Here is a 26,352-nt window from a genome sequence, read left to right on the forward strand (position 1 = left end):
ACAACAAGCAAGCAAATAAACAAAAAAACAAAAACAAAAAAAACAAACCTTTAAAAATTCCCAGCATGGTGGTACATGCCTTTAATCCTGGCACTCAGGAGACAGAGGTGGGCAGATCTCTGAGCTGAAGGACTATAGACCAAGTTCTAAGACAGCCAGGGCAGAGAAACCCTGTCTCAAGAAAAAATAGATTAAGTACACACCACTTATTTTTCCTAATCATATAAATGATTGCTGCACAAAAACCTGCAAATATCAGCTCCCTGAGTCTTTGAAGATGCAGGGTGTATGGGTGTATGTAGAAGGCTAAGTTGTCACCTGTCACAGCAACCCCATGAGTCTTTGAAGATGCAGGGTGTATGGTTGCATGTAGACAGCTAAGTTGTCACCTGTCACATGAGTCTTTGAAGATGCAGGGTGTATGGTCGTATGTAGACAGCTAAGTTGTCACCTGTCACAGCAACCAGAAGCTGTAGATGTCAGCCATCTAGAGAGGTGGTGTGGCAGGAATGTCCTGATCGAGACCACCCTGCAGTACTAGGAATATATATAGGGAGTTACAGGCGGTCTGAGCTGTGTAGGTAAAGCTAAGCAGAGAGCATAGGTAGTGATGGGGCAGACAGGCCTGGGCTACTAGGATAGCCTCACTTCCAATGGGAATTGGTGACATCACCCTTGCTGTTGGTGTGCTTCAGGCTAACGTCCAAAAAAAAAAAAAAAAGTGAATGTTTATGTCGGCTCTAATTGCCTTGTGAGTATTTTCTAGTTCTTGGCTCCAGACACTCAGTCTTCCTCTTGTGATTCTTTGAAGTTGTCCACCAAAGTTCCCTACTCAAGGAGAAAAGAGGCTGCGTGAAGATATAAGCATCATGATTAAGTTTTGGACTGCCATGTTCTCAGATAAGAAGTACCTGACTGCCAGCCAACTCGTTCCCCCAGGTAAGCATTGCCCTGAACAGCACAGCAACTTCTGGGTGTGGAGTGAAAACAGGTACACAGAAGCGGGAGGGTTGCCTGTGGGTGTTTCTAGAAAAGCCAGACAAGAAAGCAGTTAGGGCACAAGTGAGCCCTGATCTTGGCCATGTCTTATATTGTTGAAAGTCCAGTACTTGCTTGCCCGTTAGCTTTCTTCCTGCCTGCACTGATGCACACAACAAACGCAGTACACTTAAAGCTCTCCTTGGGCAAGCTCACTTCCCAGCTGCCCACTGAGTAGGCCAGTATACCCAGATGAATCCAGCATAACCCATTGCCATCCAGCAGGTGTAGTCAGATGAGGACACTTCTTAGAGCAGATTCAAGGGCACCCCTTCAGGACAGGCACGGGCCCAACCAGAGTAGCCTGGGCATTGAAGATAGTTTTCTGGGAACAGTGACTCTGAGCTGAGGCTAAAAGGAAACTGTATGTGTGTACACGTGTGTGCACACATGCATACATCCAGCCAGCCAGCCAGAGTGTACTGGAGCAAGTAGCCTTCCAGGGCAGAGAAGAGGATACTCCGGAGGAAATGCTGACGTGCTGTGCAACAGAAAACCAAGGGAGGCGTCTTTCCATTCCTCTGAACACAGGCTGGTGACAAGCCACACAGAGAGGCGAGGGATGGGTTCTTACAGGCAGACCTGCAGCGACAGTCTCTCGCAAGAAAAGGAAAGAAGCGTTAAAGCATTAGAAGCTAGTTTTCTTTCTTGTTCCATATAGAGTAGAGCCAACGATTGTGTAGTTTGTCCCCTGGGTGTGCAGATCCCTGCCTTTTCAGACAGTACAGTCAGTGCCAGTGGGCAAGCAGCTGCCATTGCTTATCAAAAACAAAACAAAACAAAAAACCTGTGACAGGGGCTGCAGAGATGTCTCAGGGACTAAGATGGCTAAGTGGCTTCCAGAGAAACTGAGCTCATCTGCTGGCTTACTACCATCTGTAACAGGAAATACAACACTGTTTTCTGTCCTCCGTAAACACACACACACATATACTCATACACATAAAACATTTTTTTGAAACTATTATTTGCTTTATTTTAAAGATCTAGGACAGTGACAAATCTTAAGAAATTTTCCATGTATTCCACATTAGAATAAAAGAATTCCTGGGTGTTTGGAAAATTGAGTCTGAAAGGGCTTATCCATGGGGCCACTCATCTGTCCCAGTGCTATGCAAACACCTGGTCTGCACCACTTGCCTTCTCATGACTGAGAACTCAAGTTTCTTTATGATGTCTTTTTGATGATGTTGTTGTTTTCATTGTTCTCCAAGACAGAGTTTCCCTGTGTAGCTCAGGCTGTCTTGGAATTCACTCTGCAGACCAGGCTGGCCTTGAACCCAGAGATCTCCCTGCCTCTGCCTCCCAAGTGCTGGGATTAAAGGCATGTGCCCTGCTCTGTGATGACTTTCTTTTTTTCTGGACAAGGTCCTTCACTGGCCTGGAACTTGCCAAGTAGGCTGGGTTGGCTGGCCAGTGAGCCACCTCTGTCTCCTTCTCTCCAGCATTGGGCATACAAGGATGCGCCACCACGCCCAAATTATTTACTGTAGGTTGTAAGGAGGTCAACCTTAGGGACCTGTGCTTGCAAAGCTAGACTTGCCAAGCTCTCCTCCTTGGGGTGCCATGTCTTGAACCACCTCACCCAGAGCCTTCACTGTGCTTGCCCACAGATAACCAGGACACCCGAAGCAACTTGGATATAACTGTGGGCTCTCGACAACAGGCTACACAGGGATGGATCAACACATACCCCCTCTCCAGTGGCATGTCAACTATCTCCAAAAAATCAGGTCGGTCAGGCATGGGGTGGCGCCTACTTCCTCAAGCCACTCTTGAATTCCCTTCCTGGTGGAGTGATGGACAGAACAGAGCATTAAACATCACATCTCCTAGATTCTAAAACAGCGGAGACTGGGGATTGGAGAACACATGTCCCAGATTTTTGTTTCAGTTGCCAACATAACCACCAAAGGAAAAGACAGAGCAGAGAAATGGCTTCAAAGCACAGTGACCATGTTTCCTCTCTCATCTGTGCTTCCTAGGCATGTCTAAGAAAACCAACCGAGGTTCCCAGCTGCACAAGTACTACATGAAGCGTAGGACGCTGCTGCTGTCACTGTTGGTAAGACCCGTGCCACACCACTCCAGCTCTGTGACAGCGGGACACCCAGAGCTGGTGCTGGGGACGAAGGGGGCGCAGCGCATCTGCAGACATCTGCAGAGTACAGGCAGTGGGACGTACAGTGGACGCTGTGATTGCTCTCCTAGGCCACTGAGATCGAGCGCCTCATCACTTGGTACAACCCGCTGTCAGCCCCAGAGCTAGAGCTGGACCAGGCAGGTGAGAACAGTGTTGCCAACTGGAGGTCCAAGTATATCAGCCTGAGTGAGAAGCAGTGGAAGGACAACGTGAACCTTGCCTGGACCATCTCTCCATACCTCGCTGTGCAGCTGCCAGCCAGGTAGGCCTCTCCGTGTGCCCAGCTTCACTGCAAGTCCAGGCAGGGACCTGCCCGCTACGTCATAAGAGCAATGAAGTATCACGGCTTCTGCGCAGGACACTCAGCATACACATGTAGTCTGTGCCGTGGCTGTGCAGTGATCTTTATGATCTTGTCAGCTCCTGCCTAGATGCTACAACATCCAGAGCCACCATGGATGACCGGGGACTGCAGCTCTGTGTAGAGCTCTTCCCTAGCATGCACAAGGCCCTGATTCAGTCCCTGGAACTATTAAAACAAGTGGCAGAGTCTCCGTGTAATTCGTAAAGGCTTCCCTCCTGGGAGGTAGTCCACTAAGCCATCTTGATACTCAGAGTGGCCTCCAATTGTGGCATTCTCCTGTCCTCCTTGGGAATGTTGTCATAACTTCTCAGATGTAATGTATTACTCACCCACATTTAGATGTCTATTATACGGTGTTGATCTAAATCCCTCCCCTGAGTTTTCCCTCTGGCTTGTCTGTGGCAGTGAAGGAATGCTAGCAAGGCTACCCAACCCAAACCTCTGTGCACTGTAGGTTCAAGAATACAGAAGCCATTGGAAATGAAGTGACCCGTCTCGTTCGCCTGGACCCAGGAGCTGTTAGTGATGTCCCTGAAGCTATCAAGGTAGCACAACTCACATATACCAGCTCCAGTTCAAACTAGATCTAGAATGTCTTCCAGCGAGGCCTGGCTACTCCTCATGACTATGACCAAATATCTGACACAAACAGCTTGGAGGGGGAAAGTTTGATTTTGACTCCTCTTCAGAGAGCTCAGCCTCAATTGACTGGGCAGAACATCATGGCTGCAAGACCATGTGCAGGAAGAGGCTGTTCACATCCTGCTGGATGAATAGAAGAGAAGGGATCCAGGCAAAGCACAGCCTCCAAGTACACACCTGCAACGATCCACTTCCTCCACCCAGGCTCCAATTACTTTGCACCAGCTTGAGATAGTACTGCCATATAATGAATCCTCAAAAGGTTAACCTGTCCATCAAGTCAGAGCCTTCAGGCTCCAGTCCTCTTTGGGCCCCCATGGACATACTCAAAGATGTGCTTTATTAATCTACGCGTTTCTCAATTAAGTTCGTATTAGCCATCATTGCTGAGCCTGGTCACCAGTACAGGACCACAATCGCTGCCACTTGGAGATTGATGCAGGAGGGTCACAAGTTCAAGGCCTACCTAAATTACAAAGTCTGGACAGCCTAGTGAGACCTTGTCACAGTAAAGTGAACAGGGCACAGTGGTGCACGCCTTTAATCCCAGCAGTCACTGAAGCAGAGGCAGGTAGACCTCTTCAGTTCAAGAGCAGCTCGACTACAGAGTGAACCCTGTCTCTAAAACAAAATTACTTTATCTATCACACCAGAAAGACTGGGTAACCTCAGTAGTAGGATTTTAACTCCTGGCATTTTCTATTTCTAGCATGTAGTAATTATGTTTATGATAGGAAATATTTAGCTGCTTCAATTCTGTTTATAGATGGGGGTTCAGATACCTCAGGCTAACCTCAAATTCAGATTTGCTAAAGATGATCCTCCATTCTCCACTGCCCTGTAGTAATATGTGTACAACCACAACTGGTTTTATGCAGTACTGGGGGTCAGTGCTACTAGCCTGGAGCACACTACCTACTGAGATACACTGCCAGCCCCTCTACTTGGATTTATTGCAATTATGCTACTTTGTATAACATGTCAGAAGCACTTCCCATTTTTATCATAAATGGCTTTTTATTGTCACCTTTTCTTTTCTTGGCCTAGAGTTCACTTTGTAGACCAGGTTAGCCCCAGGTTCACAGAGGTGCTGGAGTTAAAGGCAGGCCCAAACTCTTAGCCTTTGCTGCAGCCATTCTTGAGCAGGCCATGGCTGAAAGGACTCCTGCAGCCCTGTCTCCTGGCTCTCTCCCCAGTTCCTTGTCACCTGGCACACCATCGATGCTGATGCTCCAGAGCTTAGCCATGTGTTATGCTGGGCACCCACGGACCCGCCCACGGGCCTCTCCTACTTCTCCAGCATGTACCCCCCACACCCTCTCACTGCACAGTATGGGGTGAAAGTCCTGCGGTCCTTCCCTCCGGTGAGTCTGGAGCCCTGTCGGGCTAGCCTAGGGTGTTGCTCTGTCAGTGTGTTATGTGGGTAGATAAAAGACGGCTCAACCAGGCATGCACCCAACTGACTTCAGTAGTGGAAGAAGATGAATTTGGGCTCTGGTGACACACACCTTTAATACCAACACTATGGAGGCAGAGGCAGATAGAGCTCTGAGTTCTGGGCCAGCTAGGTCTATTGATGAATTTAGTTGTCATTCATGTGTTTTTAGTTGTATGTGTTTGTTTGTTTGTTTGTTTGTTTTGGGGTTTTCTAAAAAGATTTATTGTTTTTTTTATGTAAGTACACTGTACACTGTCATTGTCTGCAGACACACCTGAAGAGGGCATTGGATCCCATTACAGGTGGTCATGAGCCACCATGTGGTTGCTGGGAATTGAACTCAGGACCTCTGGAAGAGCAGTCAGTGCTCTTAACCGCTGAGCCATTTTTCCAGCTCCTGGGTTTTTGGTTTTTTTTTTTTTTTAATTAGATCTTTTGATTTTAAAAAGTTCGAGGTTAGTCCCCCAACAGCAAACTTTGAGGGATCCTGGAGGTTTTATGTAGTAGTAGCCTTGTTGGAGGATCTGAGGCAGGGTGTCTCTGTAGAATGTTCCAGAGCCCAGACTGCTACAGTGTCAGCTCCAGCAAGTCTGTGGGCACTTTCAGACCCTCTACCTGGGATAAGCTGCACTATTTTGCTTGTTTGATTTCATCAGTGTGCGTTTCGAGCCTTGGATAGTTTGTTATCCTCTGCACCTTTCCCAGTTCTCCAGCAGGGGGCAGCGTCCTGTTGGCAGGTTCAGGGCTCATTCCTGTTAAGTGTTGTAACCTCTGAAATCAATCTTTCCTCCTGGACAGGATGCCATTCTGTTCTACATCCCCCAGATTGTGCAGGCCCTCAGATATGACAAGGTAAGTGTCCTCAAGAGCTGCACACTGCTGCCTATGGGCCCTGAACTCAGACAAGCTCTGCACTTCCTCAGGGACAGGACAGGACTGTCCAGTCAGGACCCAGCCCTTCACTCTCACCGCCCCATCCTGAAGCCCAGCTCTGCAGAGTGGGTGGGCTCTGGTACATTTTCTAGGTGCTTCTTCAGGTGGGCAGCTTGTCCTAGGGTCCCTTTTGTTGGGTCAGATATCAACAAATTACATGACCTCCCTCAGACTGGCTGTTGTCACAGTGAACTGATGGTTTAGGTGATCTGGTGAGAGGTGTGCTCCACTGCTGTGTCCATCTGCTGAGGGTACACTGTTGTCAGACCCCTCTGGAGTTCAGAGACCCTGGATTCTGTAGACCTGGAGTTGCAGGCAGTTCTGAGCAGCCTGCTGTTGTGCTAGTAACTAAACTCCAGTCCTCCCCCAGAGCATACATGTTCTTATCTGATGGGCCATCTCACCAAGCCTAAGACATAGTCACTAAAACCAGGAGTTAGGGTTAGGGTTAGGGTTAGAGTCATCTCACTGAGAATAGCAGCCTTGTGTGTGAGGACCATGTGTGTGAAAGGACCTGAAGTCAGTCCCTGGCATCCACATAAAAAGCCAGGCATCGCCGCGTCACCTGTAAACCCAGACCTGGGGAGCCAGAAGTAAGGGTTCCTTGGGGCCATCCAGCCTGCCAGTTTAACCAAACCAGCAAGCTCCAGGTTTGGTGAGAGACCATATCTTAAACACTGAGGTGAGGAGTGACTGAGAAAGACTCCAGTGTCAACCTGTCACATTCCCACACAAGCATACACATACACCAAGTGCATGTACGTACTGGAGAGAAAAAGAATGAGAAGAAGAAAAAAACTGGAGATACCAGATAATGGCAGGAAACAAATGAAATGGAGAAGAGATCTTTAAGAGGCAACTCTCAGTGTGTGGATGAGATGCGCTCTGTGTGCCTGCACAGCGCTTTCTGGACCCCGTCCCTCTGGGATCGTACCCTGTACAGCCGTATAAGTGGGCTTTGGGCACCTCGCCTACTTGTCTTTTGTACTTGACAACAGCAGAGACTGAGAACCCTGAAGCCCACCCAGGCTTGCAGTGTAGACTTTATGCCAGGAGCCCCTGGGTACTCAGATTTAGCACTGACTCTAAAGGATCCATCCACACAGCCAGGAAGTGTACAGAGAGTTTCTCCTTGCACTAGGTTAGGAAGGGTCTCCTCCAGGAGGAAAGACTGAGTGTGTGGCCTTGACCTTGCAGATGGGCTATGTGCGCGAGTACATTCTCTGGGCTGCAGCCAAATCCCAGCTTCTGGCACACCAGTTTATTTGGAATATGAAAACTAACATCTACCTTGATGAAGAAGGGCACCAGAAAGACCGTGAGTATTTTGGTCTGTCAGGCCTCTCTCTCCCCGTATCACCCTTAGAGGCCACACAGGGCTTCAGCTTTCCCAGAGGCCTTGGTGGTCTGTGCTACCCCAACCTGGAACACACATGGTGGAAGGAGAAAGCAGACTTCTGCAAGCTGCCCTCTGGCCTTAACAGATGTGCCATAGTGTGTGTATGTCCACACACACACAAATAACTAAATAAGAAGTAAATTAAAGAGCCGAGCATGGGGGCATGCCTTTATCCCAGCACCTGGGAGGTGGGGCGGGTGGATCTCAGTGATTGTGAGGCCAGCTGCATCTAGGAAGCAAATCCAGGCCAGCTAAAGCTGCAGTGAGACCTGGTCTCAACAAAATAAAACCCTCCGTACCCACCACTTACACCACCAGACCCAGAGTCCCACCTAACCGTCATCAGCCAGCACTGCCCCTTTCATGGGTCCACCTTTTGTTTGCTGTGGTCCACTGTAATCGCCAGAATCCTTATAGCCGCTACCACAGCACAGATACCTCACAAGATATCCTCCTGCATTGACTGTATCCACCACAGCCTCCTCTGCTAATATAGCCAGGACGCCACCACAGCCTCCTTTTCCACCACAGTTTCCACCACAACCAAAGTTCCCTCCCTGACACATAGCCAGATCTACACAACTCCTCTGTGGTCCAGCAGGCTGCATCTCTTGTTTAAAGGCCCTTTCCTTCCCACTTCACAACTGCGGTCATTAACAGTACAGCATTTCTGAACACTTGTCAACTGCATTGTGATCCTCAAAAGTTACAAAAGCAAATCCTCTCTTCCCTTCTCTCTCTCTCTCTCTCTCTCTCTCTCTTTCTCTCTCATTTTAGGTTTTTTGGTTGTTTTTTTTGTTTGGTTGGTTGGTTGGTTGGTTGGTTTTTGGTTTTTTTTGAGACAGGATTTCTTAGTATATCTAGCCTTGAACTCACAGTGATCCACCCGCCTCTGCCTCCAAGTGCTGGGATCAAAGGTGTGCACTGCAATGACAGCCTTCAAGACCCTGTCTCAAAAAAAGGAAAGGAAGGAAAGAAGGAAGGAAGACAGCTAGCTAGCTAGCTGGATATGGTGGTGAATGCCATTAATTCCAGCATTCGGAAGCCAGAGGCGGACTGAACCCAGTGAGCTCCAGGCCAGCTGGAACTCTCAGACTAACGACAGCAGCAAAGCCAGGCGTGGTGACATGAGCCCAGGGTTTGGAAGGTAGAAGCGGGAAGATCAGTAGTTCATGCCAGTCTCAACTTCATGAAACCTCCTCTTTTAAAAGGGGACCGTGCCGCTGAGGCTGTATCTCAGTTGGTAGGATGCTTGCCTAACATGCACAAACCTTAGGTTTGTACTCAACACCGCCTAAAACCGTTGTGGTGGTGGTTGTTGTCATTGTTGTTTAAAGGAAAAGGAAAGAAAAAAGTACATTTAAAAAGTAATATAAAAAGTCATGAAGCCAGACATGGTGGCACATACATGTAATCACAGCATTCTCAATTGAGAAATAGAAGCAGAAAGATCAAGAGTTCAAGGTCACCCTCAGTTTCAACTTAGAAGAATAAGACTCTGTCTCATGCACATATATACATACATACATACATACATACATACATACATACATACACACATATACATACATAATCAACCCATCAAGACAACTCACTAGATAAAGCCAATAAACCTAACCTAAATTTGATTCCCAGGTTCAGCTCGTGCAGACTGTTCTGTGGCCTCACACGTGTCATGCTCATATGCACCTCCACATGGAAACAAACACCAGGAGTGGCAGGCACAGAGACTTGTACTCCCTGAGCCAAGATACACAGGTCTTTGGGGCTGGCTAGCCCGCCAACCTAGATTCATCAAACCACAAGCCAGTGAGAGACTTGCAGGAAACAAGGACAGTGCCCAAAGAACAAGGCTAAGGTTGACCTCTAACCTAACATGCACACATGCACACCCCACACACAAAGGAAAGTCTCAGGTAGCCAGGTGTTTCTCAGGACAGTGGGGTCTTCATGTATAGCCGTGGACCTGCATATCCGTTGTTTGCTGTCATACAGCAATACTGGAAAGGCATATTCTCAACGTAGAGGATAGTAAAGCCAGTCACTGGAACCAGATGGCACCCCGATGCTAGGGACGAGGATTCTCACTCACAGGCCAGCATGAGCACTGTAGCTAGACCCTGTCTGGAAATAAAACAGAGCAGAAACAAGTAACTTGGCAGTGGGAATGTGTCCTAGCTGATGGAATGTTTGCCCAGCATGCATAGTGCCCAGAGTTAAATCCCCAGCACCAGTACAACTAAACTGGGAGCCACGGCACACAAACATAGCCCTTGAGAAGTAGAGGCACAGGGGTCACAAATTCAAGACCAACCTTGCTACCCTATCTCAAAGCAAACCATTGGTGTTGTTACCTAGGACTCTGTCAGGTGACTGGTGCACACAGTCCCTTCCTCGAGCTTTGCTTCAGAGGCTAGCAGGAGCCTATAGCACAGCCAGTGTCTACAGCAGAGGGAGAAAGGATGGTATGCTATGACCTCGATCAGGTCTAGAGTCTTTTCTACATGCCGGCAGCTGCTGGGCTGTCTAGCAAATATCTTTAAAGGTCTCTGTGGCAACCATAAACTCATCATCTTTGTCTCCTCAGCTGACATTGGTGACCTTCTGGAGCAGTTAGTAGAAGAAATCACAGGGTCTCTATCAGGCCCAGCCAAAGATTTCTATCAACGGGAATTTGATTTCTTTAACAAGATCACCAACGTGTCAGCCATCATCAAGTAAGTGGCTACTCTTGAAAGACTGTTTTCTAAGATGTCTTGTTTTCATCCCAGCTACTCTTTGGTGATATCAGCCTGGGCTGTCCATGGGTGTGGCTCTCAGGAGCACTACCCATTTGTATGGGACAAGGCAGAACATCATTGACATTTGCCACTTGCCCAGGTAACCTAGGGAGAAGAGCATTGGGCAACTCTCTCAGCTTCTCCCGCTCTCTCAGCTGCCCTCGCTGTGTTTGTGCAGGCTGCTCCTGCTGCATTCCTTGTGAGCCCTCACCGTGTTACAGGGGCCATGACCACAGACACTAAAAGGCTGGGAAGTGTGTCACTACATCTGAGATAACCACTGTAAGAGGAACAGTGTAGCCAGACATACTGGCATATGCACATCTTTAATCCCAGCACCATCTCACTGTGTGCTTGACATATGCAGACTGTAGCAGAGAAAGAATGGTGTCCCATAATTCCCTGCAAGGCTGTAGTACCAGTGAACTAAAACTCCCCACTGGTGAATTTTTTTTTATGGGGAAGGGGTTGAAACAGTATCTCTCTAAATAATCCTAACAGTCCTGGAACTTGCCATATAGACCAGGCTGGCTTCACAGAGATTTGCCTAACTCTGCCTCCTGGGGCAGGACTAAAGGCTTACACTGCTATGCCCAGCCTCACTGGAGAGTAAGAGCTGGTGAGGACCTATCCTAAACATACTAGCCTTTGGGGAAAATTCCCAGGTTCAAATCATAGCAGGTAGATACATGTCCAGGACATCATGATACAACAACCAGAAAGTTCCAGTCACCCTCAACCTCACCCTTAGCTAGCCTAGGTCTCAGGGGCTTCCCAGTGAGGGTCATACAGTAAGTTATAGAAACAACATTTCAGCCTACATCTGTGTTGGCCCCCACTTACCCAGTCTCTCCGTACCTCAGCAGCAGCACACATACCATAAAATGTGAGGACAGAGGTGTCAACAAACAGTCCCACTTCAGCCCCTACCACCTTCTGGGCCATCTGGCTTCTCTGAGGAATGCAGGGCAGACATTGCTATGAATGGTTTCCTGACAGCTTGAGCCTGGCAGAGCCAGGGGTTGTATGGTTCAGTGAAGAAGACGATGTCCTAAGCAAAAACTGGAACCAGTTTCTGCAGGAGACATAGCAGAATCTGTTTTTGTTTGTGCGATGTAACCCAAACTGGCCTCAGATGTAGGAGAGGATGCCCTTAAGGCAGGCCTCCAGACCTGAGCTTTGGGGCACAGTCACCACATCCTGTCTTATTCCTCAGGCCCTACCCTAAAGGCGATGAAAGAAAGAAGGCTTGTCTGTCAGCCCTGTCTGAAGTGAAGGTGCAGCCTGGTAAGCTGGTGTCCTTAGGCCAGGGAGGCAAGAGGGGGAGCTACCGGCTTACATTGGGGCGAGGCCCGTGTGGTGGGCCAGCCAGGTGCATTGCACACTTAGGCCCTTTAGCATACAATACCACCAGGTGAGCTTCCTCCTGTCTGCTTACGGGAAGTGCTACCCTGATACTGACCCGGAGCAGGGCAGGTTGCTCATGAAGCTGAGACCCAGAGCACTCTGGGGAAGCTTGTCCTGGGAGAATGGGTTCCCTTGCTAGATGTCTGGAGGGATTGTGAAGGGTCGGTCAGGAAGGACAGACCCACAATGGGCATGAACAAGCCAGGGCTGCTGCAGGCAAGGGAAGAGTCCCCTGCAAGGTGGCTCCTCGTAAGGGGGCGGGGCATGTGAAGCCTGTGTGGGGACCTGGGCGTTACATGCACCCGTCCCTCTTCTGTGCCTCCCAGGCTGCTACCTGCCCAGCAACCCTGAAGCAATTGTGCTAGACATTGACTACAAGTCAGGGACACCAATGCAGAGGTGAGCACTGCTGCACTTAGCCGCCTCACTCGGGAGTCTCTGCTGCTGTCTCATGCTGTGTTCTTTTTTCAGTGCTGCAAAAGCGCCGTATCTTGCCAAGTTTAAGGTGAAGCGATGCGGAGTGAGTGAACTTGAAAAAGAAGGTCAGTAAGGAGCTCAGTGCAGTATGAGTGTCTCTCCTCAGCGGTGCAGGCCTGTTTCCAGCATCTTAGACAGGCGTCTGCAGTCATCTGCCTGCGGACTCACTCTTCCTCTGAAAATGGCAGGGTGCTGTGCAGTAGCATCTGCTTACCCTAGAATCTGTCACCCAGAACCCCATGTGAGTCCCAGTACTCTGTGGGACGCACAAGTTGCTTCAGGCTCTTACAGAAGAGCATAGTCTGGGCGATACTGGAGGAATGTATATCCTCACAGATCTGGAGGCTGGGCCAGTATGGAGATGGGTGTGCTCCAGCACGGAGGGAGGGTCAAGTTCTGGGCTGGGTACTCTGAGGCTCTCCAGCCTTGTGGTTGTAGAGGTGCTGTTCAGCCCACTCCCTCTCTGCCTGTCTTTCTGTCCCTACAAACTCTTTTTTTTTTTTAAGATTTATTTATTTTATGTATGAGTACACTGTCACTATCTTCAGACACACCAGAAGAGAGCATTGGATCCCATTACAGATGGTTGTGAGCCACCATGTGGATGCTGGGATTTGAACTCAGGACCTCAGGAAGAGCAGTCAGTGCTCTAACCACTGAGCCATCTCTCCTACAAACTCTTTTAAAGGACACTTTTTGTACAGTTATCATATAGTATGGTTTGGTTGGTTTTTGTTGGTTTTTTGTTTGTTTGGTTTTGGTTTTGGTTTTTCAAGTCAGGGTTTCTCTGTATGGTGATGGCTGAACTGGAACTTGCTTTATACACCAGGCTAGCCTCAAACTCAAAAGATTGAGTTCTGCCTTCTGAATGCTGGGATTTAAAGTGTACGCCAGTACTATCCAGTACTATCCAGCTTAGTATGACTTTTTTAAAAAAATGATGGCATCTTCAAATACCTTAATTCTAGATAAGGTCACATTGTGGTTTGGGGTGCAGACTCTGTGGGACTCAGGCCAATGTGGAGAGGTGTCTTAAGTAGCCTGGCTGTGTTCTAGCCCTGATTCTTTTCAGTTTCTTATAAACCTGTCTATTCTGTGTTCCTCGGGAAACTCCTGGCCCAGTGACTCCATGTGACCCTTAGTGCTTTGCAGAACTCACTCTCAGTTCAATCCCAGCCATTCTAGGCCCCTGGGAAGCCCCCTTACAGCAGTCAGGCTCACAGATGGCAACCCTACCCCACCCACAGGTCTGCAGTGCCGCTCAGACACAGAGGATGAGTGCCGCAGGCAAGAGGCTGATGGCAAGAAGATCTGCTGGCAAGCAGCCATCTTCAAAGTGGGGGATGACTGCCGACAGGTGACAAAGCTGGCCTGACTTATGCTGGCAGGGCAAGGCACCACCCCTAGTGTAACCAAAGAAGAGACCCTCATGTTGTGAAACGTGGCCTTTTATTTGATTCGGGTGCTGCGGAGGCATTGGAGCAGACACAGAAGCCCCTCCCTTCACCATTTTTAAAGGGATATCCTCACTGGCAACCCCATGATAGCCCAGCCTGGCTGGGCAGTGAGGCTAGACCCCTAGATTCTTTATTTGGCCAGTCTGCCCCCTTCCCCTGCTGGCATCCTGTGTGAGCCCCCAGGACCACTAGCTTCTGAGTGGTCCAGGGACTGAGGAGAAGACACTGACTACATCCTGTGTCTTGTCCGTTCCAGGACATGCTAGCCCTGCAGATCATCGACCTTTTCAAGAACATCTTCCAGCTGGTTGGCCTGGACCTCTTCGTTTTTCCCTATCGGGTAGTGGCTACTGCCCCTGGGGTGAGTTCCTGGAGCAGGGTGGGCAAAGAGACTATTGCATCCCTGCTCCCACCTAACTGTCCCTTCCTTTCCTTCCTTCCCCAGTGTGGGGTGATTGAGTGCATTCCAGACTGTACCTCCCGAGACCAGCTAGGCCGCCAGACTGACTTCGGCATGTATGACTACTTTACACGCCAGTATGGGGACGAGTCTACCTTGGCCTTCCAGCAGGTAGCTACCCCAGGGCCTGCCTCAGTTCACCCAGTATCTACCTTCTGTCTTCCTCTATTAGGAGCTAAGTCCACCACCCATAGCTTCCTCTCAGTGTTACAGAAACCTAGAACCCCAGGCCGCAGAAAGTGCTGCTGTCTCCATACTCCACACAGCTGCACCCACTGACCTAGCTGTGCCTCTGATGTGGGCCACAGAGCCAGGGTGAGACCACAGACCTCTCCACAGGCACGCTACAACTTTATCAGAAGCATGGCGGCCTACAGCCTCCTGCTGTTCCTGCTGCAGATCAAGGACAGGCACAACGGCAACATCATGCTGGACAAGAAGGGACACATCATCCACATAGGTCAGCAGGCTATGTCCGCGTACCCTCCCTGTGCCCAAAGCACGATGCTATGCTCCTATAGGGGTGACTGGCCAGGCCCTGGGGAGCTGGGAACTAGAATGGCAGCCCACACTCTTGGTTGAAGTGAGAGCTGCTCTAGCCTGACACGCCTCTGCTTCCTCCCTGCCTTCTCCACTGCTTCTGTCCATTTGTGGCTGAGCCCTTCACCCAGTTCAGGCAGTTTTTGGGATTTTGCAGACTTTGGCTTCATGTTTGAAAGCTCACCGGGTGGCAACCTTGGCTGGGAGCCAGACATCAAGCTGACAGACGAGATGGTGATGATTATGGGGGGCAAGATGGAAGCCACACCCTTCAAGTGGTTCATGGAGATGTGCGTCCGAGGTTATCTGGCTGTGCGGTGAGTCATGAGCAATGTGGAAGGGGTGTCAAGCTGGGAGAGTACGCGTGCCCCCAGAGGCAGTCGGGATCAGTGGCACTGAAGTCCTGCACTCACATGAGGTGTTTGACAGACCTGTAGCCCCCGCTCTGCGAGCCCCACCCCTCACCCTGGCCTCTCAAGGCACCTGCACATGGCAGGCAGATACTCAAACATGCACACACATAGGGTCTCACTATAGCTCTGGCTATCCCGGAACCACTGTGTAGACCAGGCTATAGGCTAGGCTCACAATGAAAGACAAGATAAATCTTTTTAAGTGAAGGGCCTTGCACTCAGGTCACCCATCTCACCTGTATGATCAACTGAACCTCTGAACCTCCAGCCACATCTTCTAGCCTCCCACAGCTGACCCTGCCATGCCCCAGCACCCTTCTCTCTGGGCTTCCTGGCTAGCCTTTCACCATAGCCTCAGCACCACCAAGGCTACGTGAGAGACTGCCAGCAACCAGTTGTCACACAGAGTATCACTTCAGCACACCCCAAATGCTCTTGTGGCTAACACCAGACAGAGCATCTTTGAAACCACTGCTGGAAGCCTGCATAGTGGAGAGGACCACTCAGCCATACAGAGCTGTGTGTGGTTCTGCAAGCAGCTTGTGTGGGAAAGTGGCAGCTAGTCAACAGGACCAAGAGCAGGGTGTCTCACACTGGTTGTCCCCACCCTGTCCCCACAGCCCCTATATGGATGCAGTCGTCTCCCTGGTTACACTCATGTTGGACACAGGCCTGCCCTGTTTCCGTGGCCAGACAATCAAACTTTTGAAGTAAGTACCAGAGTTGTCCATCTGCTGGAGTTCTACCTAGAAATGCTTTATGTATCCTTGGATCCCCAGAGAAGATGGGGTTTCTTGAATAGCCATATGGACGTGAGCTCCCTACATGGCCTAATAGTTGCTGAAGAGGGTTAGGGAGCACACTAGACACAGCAGGAGGTCCCTCAGCAGGACCCGTTTCCACAAACACCTTTCATCTCCGCCCAGACACAGGTTCAGCCCGAACATGACAGAGCGGGAGGCTGCAAATTTTATCATGAAGATCATCCAAAACTGTTTCCTCAGCAACAGGCAAGTCACTCCCTGTCCCCAAGTCCCTGTTCCCCAAGCAGCTGGGGAGGGCTACCAATGATGAGTCTTCACTTTCCTGGCTTGGCCTTGCAGGAGCCGGACCTACGACATGATCCAGTACTACCAGAATGATATCCCCTACTGAGGAGACTGTACCTGAAGCCTTGAGTGTCACAGAGCAGCTTGTACTGTCACCATAAGCCTGGGTGTGGAGGTGACAGGCACATGGAACTTGGATGCACAGGTGTGAGTCTTTTTCACACTGGATACATTCCCTATTTGTTCACCCATCTTACTATGTTGGTACATGAAGTATTTTCCTGTGTAAACATGAGAAATTGACATAAAAAATAAGAACCCTAAAATGTGCTACTTCTGTTTGTTAGGTCACCAAGACTTTGTCCTTAGTCAAAGGTACCCTTTGAATCCCTGGTCCTTCCAACTCACACCTAGCTTAGTCTTGCTTTGATTTGGTCCTGAGGATCAAACCCAGGGCCTGTGTGTGCTGGGCAGGCACCCGCATCCCCTAGCTATGCCCCAGCTTGTGACTGTTGGGATGAATGGCTCATCCAAGCAGGAGCCCTTTCCCGAGAGACTTTCCTAAGCAGGTCTGCACCTTTGTGTGTCTGCAGGCCCTATACGGATGTTTCTGTGGCAAGTCAAGCACCAAGTAGGTGCGTGCCAGTGTGGTCTCATAAAGTAATTTAAATTGGAATAGAGTCTGCAATTCAGTGGTTAAAGCACTTGTCTACCGCGTACTAGGCCCATCCCCAAGAGTCCCCCACATATCAGTCAGTAGATGGGACTGGAAGCAGGGTAGGGGTGGGGGAGAATGAGAAAGTAAAAGTGAGAGGCCAGGGCGGCTACACTGAGACCCTGGCACAGAACTCTCAGCCTAGCTTTGTTTGCTTTTTGTTTGGCTTTTCTAGACAGGTTTCTCTGTGTAGCCCTGGCTGTCCTGGAACTCACTCTGGAGACCAGGCTGGCCTCAAAGTCACAGAAAACTGCCTGCCTCTGCCTCTGCCTACTGACTGCTGGGATCAAAGGTGTGTGCCACCATTGACCAGCTGGTTTTGGCTTTTTGTAAGATTATTTATGTTTGTGTGTCTGCATGTAGTTTGCACACTATGACTTTGGTGGTTTGAATAGGTCTGGCACCCATAGACTTGTTTGAATGCTCCGCCATAGGGAGTGGCTCTAGTAGGAGATGTAGCTTTGTGGGAGTAGGTGTGGCCTTGTCAGAAGTGTGTCACTCTGCGGGCAGGCTCTGAGGTCTCAAATGCTCAACCTGTACACTGTGGCATAGTCTCCTGCTGCTGCCTGTGAATCAAGATGTAGAACTCTCAGCTCCTTCTCCATTACCATGTCTGTCTGGACACTGCCGTGCCTCCCACCATAACAATAATGGACTGAATCTCTGAACCTACAAGCCAGCCCCAATTAAATGTCCTTTATCAGTGCTGCCGTGGTCATGGTGTCTGTTCACAGCAGTGGAACCCTAAGTAAGGCACTGAGCATACCTGGTGCTCGGTTAGGGAACAAGAGGGCATTAGATTCCCTACAACAGGAGTTAGAGTGGTGTCAAACACTGGTGTGAATACTGGAAGCTGACCACCTAGTTTCCTGAGACAGTCCCAGTTAGCTGGAGCTCACTGATCTATACTTGTCTCTGCTCCCTAACAAGGGTTACTGACATTACCCAGCTGACTTTTCTACATTGGTTCTTGGGGTCAGACTCAGGTCCTTGTGCTCACAAGGCAGTGAGAGACACCAATGCAAAGAGCTGATGGCCACTGCATGCTACAGAACCTTAAACACATCGGGTGTGCTCTCCAGGTTTAACAGACCACTCCAAGGAGGGAGTCGCCAATGAACTTAAATGAAAAGCCATAATTGTTTAGATGCTCTGGTTATAGCTTAGCATTCATAAGCACTGAGCTGAGTCCAATCCCAAGGCAGAATAAACCACCCCTGGTGTCCACTCAGGAGCAAGAAGATAGGTCAAGGCTTAGCTACTTCAAAGCTGGGATGAGACCCACAAACACCTGTAAATAAAAAGTACTTTAGAGCTTATGTGTACAGGATCAAAATTCAACCCAGATTCATTTCCACTCAGCAGGACATTCCTCATATACAGCATGTTCCCTGCAAAGCCCACAGTGGCAAGCATACACGACCCGGTGTGTTCAGATGCTGTGAGGGAGGAATGGTGAACTCAAACCTGCCCAAGAGAACCCCGTAGACCTCGAGTAACTGTGTAGAGTAACTGTGTATCCGCATCCAGAAATAATCCACCCGCTACGGAGGGGATCGGAGGGGATCCGACAGGCCAGCACCCATCCTGCCCAAAACTCAAAATAGCAGACAACCCCCTAGAGGGGTCGGGCTGACGTTCAGCAGCCAGGGCTGTGAGAAAGGACTACCTCGGAACGGAACAACCAGTCGCGCTGCTGACAGACACCCCCTACACTCCCGGTGACAGGGTCGCTGAGTCACACGAACTTCAACCCCCGCCCTTTTCACACAGACAGGCACCGCAGAAAACAAAGGAGACAGAGATGTAGGCGGCCGAAGCCAGCATGGTGCGTTCTAAGCGGGCAGCAGCCCGCGAGCACGTAGCTCAAGCAAAGGCGACAGCGTGTAGCGAAGCCGGCGGAAGACCGCGTCGGAGCCGAGACTCTGGAGCCCTGGGCCGATGGTGTCAGGTCGTGCCAACACCAAGTAGATCAGCGGCAGCACCAGGAAACCCAGCGGGAGCAGCAGCAGTGTCTGCAGTGCGCTCAGCGCCCACAGCCTGCAGAACCACCAACCGACAGGTGGGTGGTGGCTCTGGGACCCGGAATCCGGACCTGCCCCTCACCCACGCGCCACTCACCTGAGGCTCCCCGCGCCCGCACCCCCGAACAGCCGCTTTTCCTGCAGAGAAAGGGCTGCATCTAGCTTTCTGGGCAGCCGCTAGGCTCTAGCCATCGTCACCAGCAGGTCCCAGCTCCAGCCTGCGCTCCCCAGCCCACGCTCACGCAGTCAGCCCTGGCCACCTCCTCCATAAGTGAGCCCGAGCAGTCCTGCACTCGACGAGGCTGTGAGTTCCACCTACAAGACAGGCGAAGCTGTGAGTTCCACCAGGCCGGGCCTAGCGCCTACCGATGCCCTTCAAGTTTCAGTCCTTACGGTTCCGAGCCACTGCGCGTAGCCTCCAGCGCAGCTGCTGCTTCCATCACCTTCCCCTGCAGCTCCTGAAGGATGATGGCAACAGGGACTCAGGGCAGAGGGTGAGCTATGTCTCGAGTCAGGGAGTAAAGAAAAAAGGGTGGAGGCCACAGGACATTTGGAAGAGAATGGCTGTCAGAATAGAGAGGCCGCACCTGCAGGACTCCACTCTGCTCCTGGAAGCTGGCCCAGGCCTCTTCTGTCCGCTGCGTACCCTAGAAGCCAGGGATTGGTATGAGCGTCGCGAGGACAAGCCCTCCCCACACGCCCTCCCCTGAGAGTCCAGCGCCAGACGTACCTGCCGCAGGTCCTCGGCCTGCATGCTGAATTTGGCCTCCGCCAGCTCCAGATGTTTCTTCCGGAGGATTCAAGTGATGTCAAGAACCTGCAGGCCTCGCACACCGCTCGGTCCCTGGCCTTCAAGGCCCATACTCTGCCCACGTGTGCGCGCAGCTCTGCCCACAGCCATGCTCCGCCCACAGCCCCGCCCTGGTCCCACCCAAGTACCTGCAGCGCCACAAGCTGAGTTCCGAGTTGCTGCTCTGCTCGCTGTTGACTCAGCTGTTCCCCTCCATAGTAGAAAAGCTGGGGACCAAACTCATGAGAACCTGACTCAAGGGACTTGGGGACGCGTACGTGACCTGAGACAGCGCACGTACCTGGCTGGACAGTTCCTCCCACTGTTCCTGCAGCTTCCGATTGTGTTGCTCCTGAAGACAGGGTCCAGGCTGTCTAGGCCTCTCCTCCAGCCTAGCCACCCCGGGCCCCACCTCTCCCGCTTGCCCGCACCAGGTCCTGCCGGTGCTGCTCCGCAGCCTCCAGCAGCCCACGAGCCCGTTCCGCACGCTCCCGCGCCGCCTCTCGTGCCTCCCCTCGAATAGCTCGGGATGTTTGACTTCGTCTTCGCTGCAGGCTACACGGCAGGGAAAATTGGTCTGGGGTGAAACCAGAGCTCAGGATCTTTTGGGATGGAGCCACCACCAGCCTGAGAGTTCTAGACTGAAGCCCCACTGCCTGGAACGAAGGCTGCCAACAAGCCTGCCCCGGGGTCCCGGTGCCCTCGCACCTGCGCTCTCGCTCCCGCAGCTCGTCCAAGCGCCCGGTGAGGCTCTCGCTCTCGGCTTCCAGCCCACGCACCAGCTCCTCCAGCTCCTGCTTCCGCAGGCGGCCATCGCGGTTGTCCTTCTGCAGCTGCAGCAGCTGCTCCTGCGGCTCAGCCATGGCCCCAGCGCTCTGCCAGGACCTCCGCTGCCTGGATGCCCTGGTGGCCTGCGTCACAATAGGCACCAGGGGGCGCCGGAGCCCGACTGAGGCGGATCACACTTTACCAATTTGCCCACATCTATAATTCTATCTCCTCGGGGTGTAGGGGACATGGAGATCAGGAATTCAAGGTCATCCTTTGCTACATACCTTGTTTGAAGCTAGCCAAAGCCACATGGGAATCTGTCTCAAAAAAAAAAAAAAACAGTAAAAATATCACAGTCCCAATCTGATTGGTAAAAAGTTACTAATGTTCTAAAGAAAGGCTGTACTTGATGGTTCATGCCTTGTGATCCCAGAATACCAGAGGCTGCGGTAAGATCACCTAGAGTTCAAGGTCAGCCTAGCTGTATAACAAGAAGACCCTAACTCAGAAAAAAAAACGAGGACAGTTGAACTATCACAGTTACCACAGTAACTGTAATTACAGGCTAAATCAGGTGCGCCTCACCTTAGATTTTGAGTGACCAAGCAGGAAGTGCTAAAATTTTGAGAAAAAAAGTTTAAAATTAAGATTTAATTTTTTTCTCCTGCTTGTGTTGCAATGATCATAACTTTGGTATGATCTCAGTAGCTGGACTTTCCCCTAGTACAGCGTCGGGCTGAGTAGGTGAAGGGCGACTGGGTGCTCCACAGGTGTGACGTTCTCTTTTTTCTGTGTGCCTGCCTCAGGAGGACATCAGATCCCTTGAGGCTGGAATAGTTGTAATCCAGCTATGTGGATTAGGGAAACTAAAGTCATCCCTCTGGAAGAGCAGCAAGTACTCTTTTTTTAATTTATTTATTCATTTATTATATATGAGTACACTGTAGCTGTCTTCAGACACACCAGAAGAGGGCATCAGATCCCTTACAGATGGTTGTGGGTCACCATGTGGTTGTTGGGATTTGAACTCAGGACCTCTGGAAGAGCAGTCGGGTGCTCTTAACCACTGAGCCATCTCTCCAGCCCGCAGCAAGTACTCTTAACCACACACTGTGACTTTTCACATGCCATGGTGTTATAATCTCTCTAGAGAGTTTAAGAAGCTAATCTAGGGGTTTAGCTCAGCAGTAGAGCGCTTGCCTAGCTAGCGCAAGGCCCTGGGTTCGGTCCCTAGCTCCGGGGGGGGGGGGGGGGGGGGATATTTCATAATTTGGAGGATATGCTTTCCCGAGCTTCTTCATTAGGGAGGCTGAGGCAGGAATCCCACCGCAAATTCGAAGCCAACCTGTGCTACATAGTGAGACTTTGTCTCAAACAACAACCCAGCCCCGCAAAAAAGAACCCAGTGAGTTGACTTATTTATTACTTTTTTGTTACGAGTGAGCTGGGATATTGGTCAGTAGAATCCCTGCACACACGAGGGTCAATTCCCAGTATCACACACAAAGCCATCAGTTATTATAGGAAGGGCTGTGGGGTTTGATAGCTGGGACTCTTCATTGCTGACAGCACCACTCAGCTTTCCAGACGCCAGTGCTGCCTCGTCTCATCTATACAAAGAGTTCAAAGCTCCAGGTCCCTGAAACCCTTCTGGCCCCAGTAACTTGGGAGAAAGTGTTGAACATTTGAATTTTGTATTTGCTGGGGATGGAGGCAAGCCTCCCAGACAAGTCTTCTCCCTCTGAGACTTGTACCTCTAAGCTTCCTTCTCTGTGCCCTTTCTTTTCACAGGGAGTTCCCAGGAGACTCCCTCAGCCGCGCCCACTCTGCTTTCCTTTCCTCCCCTCAGCCTTTGACCGGCTCCCTTCACCATCCACCCAGCACACCTGCAGCCTCAATACTTACCGAGGTTTGCTAATCTAGGGTTCTTTTTTCTTTTGTTTGATTTTGTTTTCTTTTATTACCTTGGAGACATTGTCTCATGTTGCTCATACTGGCCTGAAACTCAACTGTGTAGCCAAGGATGGCTTGGGGTCCCTTACTCTCTATCTCCACTGCTGAGCACTGAGATCACGGGACGCACCTCTCGGGCTGGCCTTTATCCTATGGTCAAATGTGTTGCTTTTAAAATAAAACAAAAAATGAGGTTCTTGCTAAGTAACCTTGGCTACCCTCTAGCCCAGGTTGGCCTCCAAATTGTGTCAATCTTGTCTTTGTGTCCAAAGATTTGTACCACCATCCCTGGCTAAAAATGGACGGAAGAAAAGCACTGGATTACACAAAAACGTGGCCACTGGGGCAAGACAGAGAAGTGAATTTAGGGCATGGGAAGGAAAGAAACCTCCCCATCCTGAAAACTCTTACCTGCTGTCAACATTTGCTGTGGAGGCTCTGGACACACAAACCCTTCATTTATAGATACCAAGAGCTAACAGTAGCAACGAGCCAGGCTGATGTGTGGAATGTGTGACCTTGGTGGGCATCCACACAGTTGCAATGTGTGCGCATTCGAGAACACACACACACACACACACTCTATCGTGTGCGATTGAGACTAAGCACCACCATTAACTTTGCATTCCCATCTCATCAGCAATAACCCTGTCAGGTGCCCCTCTGTGATCCGGGATCTAAGTCTCCTTGGGCCAGCCTTTGAAGATAATAGCTCCGGGGGGGGGGGGGGAAGAAGAAGAAAATAGCTTCAAGTCTCACCCGTGACCATTGTAAAGAATGACACTTGACTCTACCTCGAAAGCTATTGTGTAGTAGTTTCCTCAGAGAGTTTCCTCTAGACCCAAAGTTCTAAAGCGGAGCGGTTAAGCCTCAGGAAGCCAAGCGTCATGGGAGGTGGTGCACACCTTTTATCCCAGAGCTTGGGAGGCAGAGGCAGGTGGATCTCTAAGGCCGGCCTGGTCTACAGAGTAAGTTCCAAGATAGCCAGGGCTACACAGAGAAATCCTGCCTGGAAAAACCAAACCAAACTGACAAAAGACTCAGGAAGTGCCTTGAAGCAGACCAGATTCATGAGACCCTCCCTTCCTCAAGGTTCCCTGGGTAGTAAGTCCTGCTGAGACAGTGACCTGCTAAGCTACCCGGAAGAGGTTCGTACTAATCTGGTTTCCTGAAAGAGACTCTTACACCATTGAGCTGCCTGCAGGCTGTGTGGTACACTCCAGTTTTCACGAGCTGTCACCCGTGCGAGGGTGGGTTTTCCCAGGTCTTTGATTTCTGTTCCTTTTAGGTGACCCAAATAAAATCCTTAGTTCACTACCCGCTTCAACACATTGGGCTTAGGCAGCGTCCACACTTTGGTTTAAAGTCATGAGTTCCGTGAGGTCAGAAGACATTTGCTCCTCTCACCTACCCACAGCTGTGCTTGTCTTTGAGGAGCCCACACCTATGCTCTAGGCTAAGTCCTTCCTTCCAGCACCTGGACTTTGTCTTACCCTCTTACTCTTTGTAATTAGTTTTCGTAATTAATCACTGTAATTAGGCCAGTGACACGCTCTGGAAGACCAGTTCCTGACTACCTAAGACATGTTCACTCATGTCTAAAACTCAGTTCAATCCACAGACCCACAGTGAAAGGGGAGAACTCTTGATTTGTCCTCTAGCATCTACACATGGAGGCCATGGCATGTGTGTGCTGCCCCCAACATCAAAGACACAAAAATCAGTAAGTTTAATTTTATTTAGTTTTTATGTGTTTTGAGTATTTTATCGTGTCCATATGCATGCAGTGCCCACAGAGGCCAGAAGAGGGCATCATATCCCCTAAAATGAATTATAGATGGCTTTGAGCTGTGGGTGCTGAGAATCCAACCAAATCCTCTAAGAAAGTGCTCTTAACCGCTGAGCCATCTCTCCAGCCCTTAAATGTTTAGTAAAACTTCAACTCTCCTTCACACTGGCCAATCATGCAATACCCTTCTGTGTCAGGCCTTAAGTCTGTGGCCTGAGTTGAGGTCCCTAAAAGATGAACGGAAACTCTTCAAGCTGCAGTGTGTGGCAGAATAAGCTGCAGTCCCTTCCCCAACTCCTGATAACAGCTACACAGAATAACAGCCACTGAGGACCCGGGTGGCTCACCCTGTCCACAGCGTAGGACCCAGTGGCTCTCCCTGCCCACAGCGTAGGACCCGGGGGGCTCGCCCTGCCCACAGCATAGGTAGGCCTTGTTATTGGCCTTGTCCTGGCTGCAAACTCTGCCACAAACACCTTATACACAACCACACAGACAGGTTGTGAAACACTGCACATTGCCAGCCAGGTTGGGACCCAGGCTCACCTGGGAAGGATGGCCCTGGTCTGAGGTTTTCTCCCTGCTACCTAGAGACCATCTCCTGCCTTGGAAGAAATCAGTACTACGAGGCCGTACTCGCCAGGGAAACAGTCAAAGGTGTCCCTCACTAATGGGACACCTTCTTTGCTCTCTGGACAGGCTGGCATCTCCTCAGAGCTCACTCAAGCCTTCTCCATCTCTCACCCAAAATTATGACAAACATCCCAACCTGTCCACCTTGATGTTCGACTCCATTAGGATCCCCCACAGCGGCTTCTGCAGGTCTCCCTTTGCCTTCTGCTCCGAATCCCCCAGCCTCACACACAGCCTTTACCCCTGGTCTGTCTGTAATTCCTATTGCAACCCACAGACCTCTCTCCTACAGACTTCTCACAGTGGGAAGCCCCCTGCCTCAGCCCACTGTGTCCTGGTTACTCTTTAACCAATACTGAGAGATCCCCATAAACAAGGAGGTTTGAGGAGGCCACCTGCTTCTTACATCTTCATTGACACTTTCAGACTGGATCATCAAACTCCCCAAGGCCTGCTTGTCCTATGCCGCTCGCCACTAAACCTTCCTAAACCCTTCCTTGACTGTGACTTCACAAAACACAAATTCAAGCCAATCTGGGGTAGCCGCCGAGTCACAAACGCCTGCCCCCTGTCACTCTTCAGACATGCACCCCAAATATAACCCATCCTTCCCAATGCTGTCAGTTTGTCCTTGGTGCTCAGCACCGGGCAGCCACTGGAACCCAGCTAGGATGGTGCCCAGAACATAGGGTAAAATGTTATTATCAGACATCTGTTAACAGATGACCTGCTTCTGCTACAGAAACCTGGCAAGGCGGCCAAGGACACAGGCTCTTGTTGGGAGAAGCTAGTGTTCAAAAGCCTGGCAGATGTGGCCTCAGGCTCCCCCTGTGTCCGCTCACTGCCCCAACCCACCTTCCCCCCGCCCTGCAGTGACACAGCTGGGCTCAATGGGCCACTGGCTATCAAGGAAGCTGAGAGCCAAGCAAGCAGCCAGTGCTCTTCTGAACTTTGTCTCAGTAGTGTTCCCTGTTCCTACGGGGGTGCTAGAGGCTGCTTACAGATACCTTGGGCTATCTTAGTGATATGGTTTGGCCCCACACTATGAGCAGCTGAGATGGATTGTTGATGGTACACTGGGAAAGAAGGTGAGGGGGTCTGGACTCCTTTGACCTCAGCACCTACACCATACTTTAG

General features: G+C 50.5%; 2 protein-coding genes across 6 annotated transcripts in view; one reads left to right on the forward strand and one right to left on the reverse strand.

Moving 5' to 3' along the window:
- The window catches only part of Pi4ka (phosphatidylinositol 4-kinase alpha), a 120,985-nt gene extending 97,940 nt beyond the window's left edge, over nt 1-23,045 (forward strand). Inside the window, exons 36-56 of one of the 4 annotated variants that reach the window (XR_001840421.3) lie at nt 812-939; nt 2,652-2,771; nt 3,024-3,103; nt 3,250-3,443; nt 4,000-4,090; nt 5,384-5,551; nt 6,424-6,477; nt 7,756-7,876; nt 10,545-10,674; nt 11,954-12,024; nt 12,471-12,543; nt 12,616-12,686; nt 13,869-13,978; nt 14,335-14,439; nt 14,524-14,649; nt 14,878-14,998; nt 15,236-15,395; nt 16,112-16,201; nt 16,418-16,501; nt 16,595-16,745; nt 19,029-23,045. Coding sequence is in view for 1 of the 4 variants with exons in the window: in NM_001415014.1 (NP_001401943.1) it covers nt 812-939; nt 2,652-2,771; nt 3,024-3,103; nt 3,250-3,443; nt 4,000-4,090; nt 5,384-5,551; nt 6,424-6,477; nt 7,756-7,876; nt 10,545-10,674; nt 11,954-12,024; nt 12,471-12,543; nt 12,616-12,686; nt 13,869-13,978; nt 14,335-14,439; nt 14,524-14,649; nt 14,878-14,998; nt 15,236-15,395; nt 16,112-16,201; nt 16,418-16,501; nt 16,595-16,646 (2,149 nt within the window). In the remaining 3 variants the exon portion in view is untranslated. The other 3 variants (XR_010055966.1, XR_001840422.3, NM_001415014.1) reach the window with 3 other exon arrangements.
- Tmem191c (transmembrane protein 191C) lies at nt 19,061-21,152 on the reverse strand. Of its 2 annotated transcripts, XM_063270949.1 has the most exons (11): nt 21,125-21,152; nt 20,778-20,980; nt 20,501-20,624; nt 20,371-20,421; nt 20,219-20,296; nt 20,010-20,066; nt 19,867-19,926; nt 19,673-19,737; nt 19,522-19,594; nt 19,377-19,417; nt 19,061-19,295 (listed from the first exon to the last, which is right to left on the reverse strand). In XM_063270949.1, exons 1-11 carry the CDS (start codon nt 21,149-21,151, stop codon nt 19,091-19,093), a joined length of 984 nt encoding a protein of 327 aa, XP_063127019.1. In that variant the 5' UTR covers nt 21,152; the 3' UTR covers nt 19,061-19,090. The 2 variants fall into 2 exon arrangements, with proteins under 2 accessions (XP_063127019.1, XP_063127018.1); XM_063270948.1 differs by having other exon boundaries at nt 20,501-20,980.
- Nucleotides 23,046-26,352: the final 3,307 nt, after the last annotated feature.

Source organism: Rattus norvegicus, chromosome 11, assembly GCF_036323735.1.
Source record: "Rattus norvegicus strain BN/NHsdMcwi chromosome 11, GRCr8, whole genome shotgun sequence".
In the NCBI taxonomy this organism is placed as follows: domain Eukaryota; kingdom Metazoa; phylum Chordata; class Mammalia; order Rodentia; family Muridae; genus Rattus; species Rattus norvegicus.